The following is a 10,564-nucleotide window of genomic DNA, read 5'->3' on the forward strand; positions in this document are numbered from 1 at the left end:
ATATATGGGCCCCGCAGGACAAGGGTACAATTGAAAAAGTACAGGTCGATGGTGCTTGTCATGTTATTTTGTAATCTGCAGGTTGGAGAATTTAATTGGCACTGGTTTCTTCTGGCTAAACAGATGCCCCCTTTTTCCCCTGAAGGTGCAAGACGGTCGGGGTGAGTCTGCAGTTGACCTGGGCACGTGGTGCGGGTCTGATATCCCTCCGCAGCTGAACTCCACCACCAACACCTTAACGGTCATCTTCCACTCAGACTACAGCTATGTGGAACCTGGCTTCGCCGCACAGTGGTTCACGGACGGTTAGTTCATTTATTTTACCGATTTCTAACATAAATATAACCAGTACAGTGTTCAAATAGAGAAAGAAAATATTCTAGGCCGTGTTGATTTGATTATATGGATGACATCCTTTGGGAACCCCAAAACTAAGGCGAGCGTGCGAATAAAAAAAGTTTCCTTCATTATGAAATGTACGTGGTCATATAGGTTGAACAAATGACTAAACACACAAGGTATGGTATGGCGAACAAAAATGGACTCTTCATTTTCATTTCTTCACATTTTCTTCTTTTCCTTAACCCTCAACAGTACACCTTCCCGGACTGATTAATCTGTACACCTGGGGTCCGCGCGGACCCCAGAACAGTTTTTTGCTAATTTTTAGAAATTATCAACATGCTACCAGCTCAATTGTTTTGCAAACTGATGTGGGAACCTCTGTGTCCACATTACATACAAAAATCATACATTTTGAACTTTTTCTATTTTTTGGTGAAGAAAAGAAGACAAGAAGAAATACCCGATTTTTAAACCCATTTCAGACTGAAGAGGCTTTTGAGGCCCAACTTTGATCTCAGATAGCGGCTAAACGGCTTGCGCTAGAAGTATCAAATTTGGAGACCTTTCCTAAAATGTCTCTGGAAAAAAGTTCATATTAGTTGAATACTAGTAAGTTGATGTTTTTTTGTGTTGCCATGGCAACGGGTTTCTAGCAGGCATTTGTTTTGAAAATAGAAGTAATTTTGGTTTAAACATAAAAATTTTCTGAGTTTTATATTAAATTACACTTCTTTTCCAACATTGATAACATCTTACATAATTAAATATAAGTTAAATCATTTAATATGCATAGAATATGCTAATTTGATGACGTCATTGGTCAAAATCCAATATGGAGGACTATATTATTAGCTCTGACGTCATATGACGTCATAATTACACCAAAGTTATTAAAATCTAATTCTATTACTACACCATTCTCTAAAAACTTGGTAGACATACGATGAGTGCATAAAGCATATAAAAACGGAAATAAGGTAATGTATAAGAACGCCAGTGTATCCATTATGATCAAAAGCCTGCTGGGGTCCGCGCGGACCCCAAAAGAAAATCAGATATAATTTTTGTTATAAATAGTAGAAACGGAGTTTTCTGCACTGTATTGAGAGACAACTTTGTGGGTGACAATTACCTAAAATTTCAGAAAAAAATCTTTAGAAACAAAAAAGATATTACAGAATATATAGTGCTGGGGTCCGCGCGGACCCCAGGTGTACTGTTTAGGGTTAAAAGAAAGCAAGTAAACAACCTCCTTCTCTATGTTAAAACAGCCAACTTCAAACAGTAAGCTTCAGACAATCAACGCAGCTCTAGCTTGTAAACACGTGATTGAATTTTTCTTACACAGGCTCATTTACGAGTAATTATACATAATTCAGTTTTCACATTTAAAACTATCTTTTTTTATGTTTTTATGTCTTGCCTCTACGACTCGTACTGCACTGGGTGTTGCTGGTAGTCAAGTTGTGTAATGCTATGTAAAATCTAGGCCTGACTTCTTTGTTGGAGTCTATAGCATCAACAGTTTTGTCAGTAATGCAAATAAATTGATTGATTGTCGAATCACCGCGGATAAAGCCTGCCTGGAGAATATACCGTAAATAACTATTACTAAATCTTACTTTGTTCACAATAACCGGTTTACACTGCCTACAGAAAACAATCCTTTTTCAAAACATGATGATACTTCTTTTAATGTTATCGTTTATATTGCCCATTCGCAAATTTATTCATTGCTGTTTTGTTACTTGTTGTTTTGATATTATTATTATTAGCCATCGTATGTACCTTTCCTTGTCAGTGGTGGGCCTAAGATTATCAGCCTGCAAGAGTTGACCCGTAAGTTTCTTCGTTGCTCAGAATTTAAAAAAAAAATGTACAGATGAAGAGTTGAGTGTATGACGTAGGGGAGGGATTGAGGAAAGTTGAGTGAATCTTGTTCGAAACTGCATACAGTTCCGGGATCCGGTCCATGATTGTTTTAGTGAATAGAGACTGCTGTATTTAGCGAGTGAAACATGTAGGTACTTGATAGGCCACGGGATGTGAAGGTCGGGTGCTTTTGGGTGTTTGACTGGGGATGGGCCTCAACTTTGTATTGATGATAAGTTTGTCGTTACGGGACTTGCTAAAAATTTTCTAACCTTGTACTATCGCTCTTAAATTATTTTGGCTTGAAAGGTACATACCACGGAGCAACGCTAATATTTCTACTCCATGTCAGAAGGAAGATCACTGGGCTAACGTTCTTACCGTGGGTCTTCTGTTATTTAGTGTTTAAGTAGTATGAATTTAGACCATGTTCCCTGCTTTCTTTAAAAGTGGAGGATTCAATTAATGTTCTATATATATTCTGTAAGTTCATAGAAATGTTACAGAATGTCAATGAGGTTAATTTTGAAAAAAAGCAACAGGACATTTGAAACTGTGCTCAACACAAAGACTGTACCAAGAGGGCTATAATTTTTTTGTTTGTTTTAATTCACAGGAAAACATGGAAAGGAAGCTGCGACACGTGCTGCTTTTTCTTCTTGCCATCTTAAAAGAGCCCAACATGCCAGAAGGCGGCTGTGTCTTTTTACCATCAAAATACAGCTGTCAAAAGGGGGGACTCACCAGCATCCCTACGAACATCCCAACATTCATTTCTAACTTAGACCTGTCAGAAAACAAAATAACAGAGATTCAGCCTGGTATATTTTCGAATCTACTCAAGCTAGAAAAGGTGTACATGCCACATAACAAGATAACAATGATTAAGCCTGGTACATTTGCAAATCTATGCCAGCTACGATCGGTGTACCTGTACTCCAACAAGATAAGACGAATTCATTCACGTGCTTTTGAAAATCTACCCCTGCTACATACGTTGTACCTATGGAGAAATCTGATGATTATGACTCAGGTATTTGCAAAACTACCCAATCTCAAAAAGCTGTCCTTGAGTAGCAACAACATAATAATGATTCAAAAAGGTACATTTGCAAATCTTCCCCGGCTACAAGAGTTGTGCCTGAGCACGAACCAGATAAGAATGATTCCAGAACATACATTTGCAAATCTGCCTTCTCTACAAGAGCTTTCCCTGCGTAACAACAAAATAACAATGATTCACAAAGGAACATTTGCAAATCTATCCGAGCTACGAAAGTTGGACCTGGCCTTCAACCAGATAACAAAAATTCATCCAGGCACTTTTGCAAATCTACGCCAGTTGCGAGTGTTGCACTTGAATGGCAACCAGATAACAATAATTCAGGTGGGCATATTTGCAAATTTACCCAGGCTGGAAATGTTGTTCTTGTCCCACAACAAGATATCTGTCCTTTCTCTGTCAGCTTATGACATGCTGGTATCTATTCCTACAGTTAAAATTGGCAATAACCCATTTCTGTGTGACTGTGAAATGGCTCCAGTGAAGATGAAAATGGGCGGGTCAACTTCATTTGACGACCAGATAATATGTGCCAAACCTTCCACTCTTTCAACGCAATGCCTGATAAATATCAATCCTAAACTGATCTGCAATGAGCCAACCACATTTTCTGTCCTTCCTCTCGACATCCAAGCCCCGTTTACAACATCCACGGCGCCACTGTCGTCTTCATTTGGCCACACAAAAACTCATCCCGCCCAAACAGCAATACCTGTCGGTTCTACCTTTCCTCCTCTACCTGCTTCTGCTATATCAAAAGTCGTAGCATCTGTTAGAACACCACGAGAAGCTTCTCCATTTTTGACCATTGATACTACTGCCTTTTCTCCACTCCCTGCTGCTACGAAACCAAAAGTCGTAACACCAGGACCCTCCCCGTTTTTTACCACTAACAAAGAAACCACCAGCTACTATTACGATCATGGACCCGTCGTCAGTTCGCGCTATCGACGGTACTTTAAACACAATCCTGTCTCAACTGATGATATTGCAGGCAAAACAAATGTAACGATAGTAACAGTAACTTTACCTCTTGTAATTACTTCTGACAAAATGATAATCAGCAGTTACCCCAAAGGTACTCCCGGGCCCCCCATACCTGTTCTCATCGCCTCTATCTGTGGTCCAGTATTTGGCATTGGTCTGATCCTTCTTACAGTATGGTACAAAAGAATGACCGGACATACTCCCAATCCTCTTGGAACTGGTAGTCATGATAACACAGTAGTTTCAGTAATGACCAGTGGTCAAGGTGACAGACATGAAGATGGGAACACCCATCGTGATCAGGAAGGGCAGGGTCAGTCTCAGGCCATGACTGAATCCAACACAAACACCACAGACGCTATAATAACCAGCAGACATTATCAGACAGAGCATGGTCAGTCTCAGGTCATCACTGAATCAAGAACAAACACCACAGCTACTGTAATGACCAGTGGTCATGGTCAGGCAGGGCAGGGTCAGTCTCAGGCCATCATTGAATCCAACACAAAGACAACAGCTACCGTAATGACCGGTACTAGTGGTTATGATCAGACAGGGCAGGGTCAGTCTCAGGCCATCAATGAATCCAGCAAAAAGACCACAGCTACTGTAATGACCGGTACTAGTGGTCATGATCAGACAGGGCAGGGTCATTCTCAGGCCATCATTGAATACAACACAAATACAACAGCTACCCTAATGACCGGTACTAGTGGTCATGATCAGACAGGGCAAGGTCAGTCTCAGGCCATCAATGAATCCATCACAAACACTACAGCTACTGTAATGACCAGTGATCATTACTACCTAAATAAAGATAGTGAAAACCATTATTCCAAGACAGGGCAAGACCAGTCTCAGCCCATTACAGAATCTAAGACAAACAACATAGCTACTGTAATAAGTCGGGAAGGACAGGGTCAGTCTCAGGCCAGCCCTGAATTCAACACAAACAAGAGTTACACGATCTCATACCTTCACCAAATGATGTTAACCCTTCCGGTTGACGAATTAGGGCTAACCCAGGCCAACAGTGAATCTTTGGATACTAGTAATCTATCTTATGGCACAGGGCAGACTGCCTCGCAGCTAAATACTTTATACAAAGTCACTACTAAGTCTCAGACTATCGCGGAATCCAACACAAGCGCCACTATTGCTATAGGGCCCAGTGCTTATGATCAGGCAGGACAAAATTTGTCCCAGGCCAACAGTGAATCATTGGATGCTAGTAATCTATCTTATGGCACAGGGCAGACTGCCTCGCAGCTAAATACTTTGTACAAAGTCACGACAGAGTCTCAGACTATCGCGGAATCCAACACAAGCGCCACTATTGCTATAGGGCCCAGTGGTTATGATCAGACAGGACAAAGTTTGTCCCAGGCCAACAGTGAATCATTGGATTCTAGAAATATATCTTACGGCACAGGGTCAGCTGTTTCCCAGCCTAATTCGCTGTACGCAAATGCAGAAATACCATGATTTATTTGCCAGTTTTAAGTGGCCATTGGGTAAAATACGGATGGAAAAGAAAAAAAATCTTTGAGACCATTGAAAGACCAAGACAGAACGAACAGGCACCTTGTTAAAATGACTTGCGTACTTGCCAAAGTTGTTGTTTAGGGACATGGAAGTGAAAAGTAATAGACATTATTAAAAAATGTTTGTACATACACTGTACAGTCTTTTTTGAGACCATTATATTAAAAGATCAAGACAGAACGAACAGGCACATTTTTAAAGTGACTTGCGTATGTTGTTTAGGGACTTGGAATTAAAAGGTAATAGAAACTATTGAAACTTTTTTGTACATACAGTCTTTTTGGTAACATTTGTACACAAAAGTTCAGATGTTAGATTTAACAATACACTGTCTAATAATTGATATTGTCCTGACTAACCATTGCCCAAAGAAGAACAGGGGGTGAGTGTTTTGCTTTTGGTGTAAACTACGTAAAGCTCTAGCTTGGAAACCTAGTCGCAGAGATAGTCAAACATAAACTATCCAATATATGAATTTCTAATCGACTTTATTTTACAAATCTTTTAATGCCTTAATCATTAATGCTAATTTTTTAACATGAATTCCACCTTAAACATTATATCGGCCGCTATGTTTTTTCTTTCAGTCTTTACTATAACGTTATAACAATTGTGGCCATGATCATTTCTATAAGTCTTAGAGTTCCTGTTGTTTGACATCATCTTTTTTTAATTGACACCAAAATAATACAATACACAAGATGAAGGGTTAAAAACACCTCGGTCGGCCCCTTCAGACAGATCAACATTAATCTAGGGCGCAAGGTTAAAACACAATAAGATGCGGTACATCATCTATCAAAATATACATTCTATTGCACGTTATATTGTATTTTTACTATTATGATGGTTTGGTAGTCTTTTTGAGAAGTTTTGGTTCAAGTTTTTGTATCTATATATATTTATAAATACTATATGTTTGTACAAATTGCTGTCGGATATTATAGGAATGTGGTACATGTACTTCACTTAGTAAACTTGCCAGTACTTGCGATTCACTCTGACATAGCTACTGGCAGCACTATGTTGATCCATAAAGCCTAATGTTTGTACACATCGTTACTGGATAATGTAAGGATTAAGTACATGTACTTTTACTTATTAATATCAGACCTTACTAAAGACCAGGCTTTGTGATTATGACAATTTTATAATACATGTACTAGTAGTTCTTATTATCAAAAATGTTGTAGTAGTGATTTGGAAATCAAAGCATTTCAATGTTGTTGTATCTTGGAATCTATTAAGACTTAACTAATATTATTTTTGTACACATGCTTACTGGATAATGTAGGAATACAGTGCATGTATTTTTACTTATTAAACTGCCTTACTAAAGAGCAGGATTTGTGATTATGACCAATATTACAACATTTCTTATTATTGAAGATGTTATGGTAGTGATTTGGAAACCATAGTATTTCAATGTTGTTGTATTTTGGAATCTATTAAGACTTAACTAATATTATGTTATACACAGCACTACTGGATAACGTAAGGAGTTAAGTATATATACTTTTACTTATCAAACTGCCTTACTAAAGAGCAGGCTTTACAACATTTCTTATTATCGAAGATGTTATGGTAGTGATTTGGAAATCCAGGTTTTTCAATGTTGTTGTATCTTGGAATCTATTAAGACTCAACTAATATCATGTTGTACACATCACTACTGGATGATGTAGGAATTAAGTACATGTACTTTTACTTATCAAACTGTCTTACTAAAGAGCAGGCTTTGTGATTATGACCATTTTCACAACATTTCTTATTATTGAAGATGTTATGGTAGTGATTTGGAAATCATAGTATTTCAATGTTGTTGTATCTTGGAATCTATTAAGACTTAACTAATATTATGTTGTACACATCACTACTGGATAATGTAAGGACTTAAGTACATGTACTTTTACTTATCAAACTGCCTTACTAAAGAGCAGGATTTGTGATTATGACCAATATTACAACATTTCTTATTATTGAAGATGTTATGGTAGTGATTTGGAAACCATAGTATTTCAATGTTGTTGTATCTTGGAATCTATTACTCAACTAATATCATGTTATACACATCACTACTGGATAATGTAAGGACTTAAGTACATGTACTTTTACTTATGAAACTGCCTTACTAAAGAGCAGGATTTGTGATTATGACCAATTTTACAACATTTCTTATTATTATGGGTTCACCACACCACGAAGTGGTGGTGAACCCATATTGCTTTTTCTGATGTTTCTTCTCCTCCTTCTCCTTCTCCTTCTCCTTCTCCTGCCATTTTTTAAATGGATTCAGCTTCTTCATTTTAGGGCCTAAGGTCCTGAAATTTGGTATGGAGGTACAGTGAGCAAATACCCCTAGGCGTTTTTTAAATTTTTGTGATACAGGCTTTTAGAATGGTTTTATTTGAGTTTTTTGGCTGTGTTATAGCAAATGTATTACTGAGTTAGTGTGCAGTGTTACCACATTTGGGCATGACTCATCACAATGGAATGCAGGGCATCAACCAATAGGCATGCAGCTTTCCTCTATTCTCCTTGCTGATTGGCTGTTGGAATTTAACAGGCTTAACTTAATTAATACCTGCTCAGATCCATTCCATACTGACAGTATGTCTGTATTCAAGTGTTTTGGTAGGTATTTCAAGCTTTCCTGCTCCAGCATTGGAATGCGGGGCATGAACACTTCTTTTTTTCTTGAAAATCAACAGTTTGCATTATGCAATTAAAAATCCTAACCAATAATGTAGGGAATAGCTATCCAACTGTTGTAGTCTTAGTTGTATGTTACTTCATACTATAGTTATATCAATGTAAAGCATTGTTTTCCCTTGTGTTTCTCATTCTTTCCCTGCCATGTCGTAAAATGTGGTGAAGCCATTGCTGTATTTGCTCCAAAGCAAATGTCGGCCTTTCTAGTTGAAGATGTTATGGTAGTGATTTGGAAACCATAGTATTTCAATGTTGTTTTATCTTGGAATCTGATAAGACTTAACGAATATTATGTTTGTACACATTACTACTGGATAATGTAGGAATACAGTGCATGTAGTTTTACTTGTCAAACTGTCTCTCTAAAGAGCAGGCTTTGTGATTATGACCATTTTCATAATAGTTCTTATTATTAAAAATGTTGTAGTAGTAATTTGGAAATCAAGGTATTTCAATGTTGTTGTATGTTGGAATCTAGTAAGACTTAACTAATATTATTTTTGTACACATGCTTACTGGATAATGTAGGAATACAGTGCATGTACTTTTACTTATCAAACTGCCGTACTAAAGAGCAGGCTTTGTGGTTATGACCATTTTTACAACATTTCTTATTATTGAAGATGTTATGGTAGTGATTTGGAAATCATAGTACTTCAATGTTGTTGTATCTTGGAATCTATTAAGACGTAACTAATATTATGTTTGTACACATTACTACTGGATAATGTAAGGAATTAAGTACATGTACTTTTACTTATCAAACTGCCGTACTAAGGAGCAGGCTTTGTGATTATGACCATTTTCATAATAGTTCTTATGATCGAAAATGTTGTAGTAGTAATTTGGAAATCAAGGTATTTCAATGTTGTAGTATCTTGGAATCTATTAAGACTCAACTAATATTATGTTTGTACACATTACTACTGGATAATGTAAGGAATTAAGGACATATGCTTTTACTTATCAAACTGCCTTACTAAACAGCAGGCTTTGTGATTATGACCAATATTACAACATTTCGTATTTTCGAAGATGTTATGGTAGTGATTTGGAAATCATAGTATTTCAATGTTGTTGGATCTTTCAATCTATCAGGACTAAACTAATGTTTGTAAGTATTGCTACTCAAAAATGTAAATTTAAAATACAAAGTACATGTCAACTATAAAACTTGATTATTAAAAATACAAAGAGTAGGCAGTAACCCTATGTTATAAAATGTTTTGTCGTGGTACAATGACACATGCAAAATCGCTCGTGGGTAAGTCAGAGACGTCAATTGTCAGCCTATAGAGTTACATTGTTATGTGAAAATTCTAACAATGGCTTTCATTTTTAAGAACATTTTAGTTTGGGGCCTAATCTTTTTCGAAATGTAACCAAAACTTTTTTGCGTAGAAATTGTATACAAGTTTAGAAGATCTTAGATCTGCTAATTTCATACTCATTGTGTAGTAATTTTTCAAATTGTCCTTGCAACTCGTTGCCCAACCAAGAACAAGAGAGTGAGCGTCCTTCTATTCTATATGATGTGCGGACAATTAAATTTTGAAAATATTATAGGAGGTCAAAACCGTATTCTTTTATGTAGATGTGAACTACAAATAAGCTTAATCAAGTTAACTTCAAGTTGTCAGCGTCGCCATTTTATTGACAATAAATACCTCTGCACTTGTAATACTGGTTGCAATTTCCTTTTCATCTGAATATTGTAACAATTGTGCTTCTGTAAATGTTGAATCCCGCTTACGTTGTGTTAAAAATGCAGCAACTTGAATATATTTGATTGTTGCAAATGATATTGTGGTTTGTCTGGAGACGGTGTCACAGAGAGGGGCGAAATTAGTATATATTTGCCCCCCACACTCTGGATGACGAGAGGTAGGGGAAAAGGAAGAAAGAAAGAAAGAAAGAAAGAAAGAAAGAAAGAAAGAAAGAAAGAAAGAAAGAAAGAAAGAAAAAGAAAGAAAGGAAGGAAGAAAGAAAGAAAGAAAGAAGGTAAAGAAAAAAAAGAAAGAAAAAGAAGGAAAGAGAAAG

At 37.0% G+C, this 10,564-nt stretch overlaps 1 protein-coding gene across 1 annotated transcript in view; it reads left to right on the forward strand.

Annotated features, from left to right (window-relative positions):
- The first annotated feature begins 2,899 nt into the window (after window positions 1-2,899).
- The window catches only part of LOC109479745 (peroxidasin homolog), an 8,948-nt gene continuing 1,283 nt past the window's right edge, over window positions 2,900-10,564 (forward strand). Inside the window, exons 1-3 of the mRNA XM_019781734.1 lie at window positions 2,900-3,182; window positions 3,537-3,697; window positions 4,571-5,060. Coding sequence (XP_019637293.1) covers window positions 2,900-3,182; window positions 3,537-3,697; window positions 4,571-5,060 — 934 coding nt within the window. The remainder of the gene's footprint in view (window positions 3,183-3,536; window positions 3,698-4,570; window positions 5,061-10,564) is intronic.

This window comes from Branchiostoma belcheri, unplaced genomic scaffold (genome assembly GCF_001625305.1).
Source record: "Branchiostoma belcheri isolate BF01 breed outbred unplaced genomic scaffold, Haploidv18h27 scaffold5, whole genome shotgun sequence".
NCBI classification, from domain to species: Eukaryota; Metazoa; Chordata; class Leptocardii; order Amphioxiformes; family Branchiostomatidae; genus Branchiostoma; species Branchiostoma belcheri.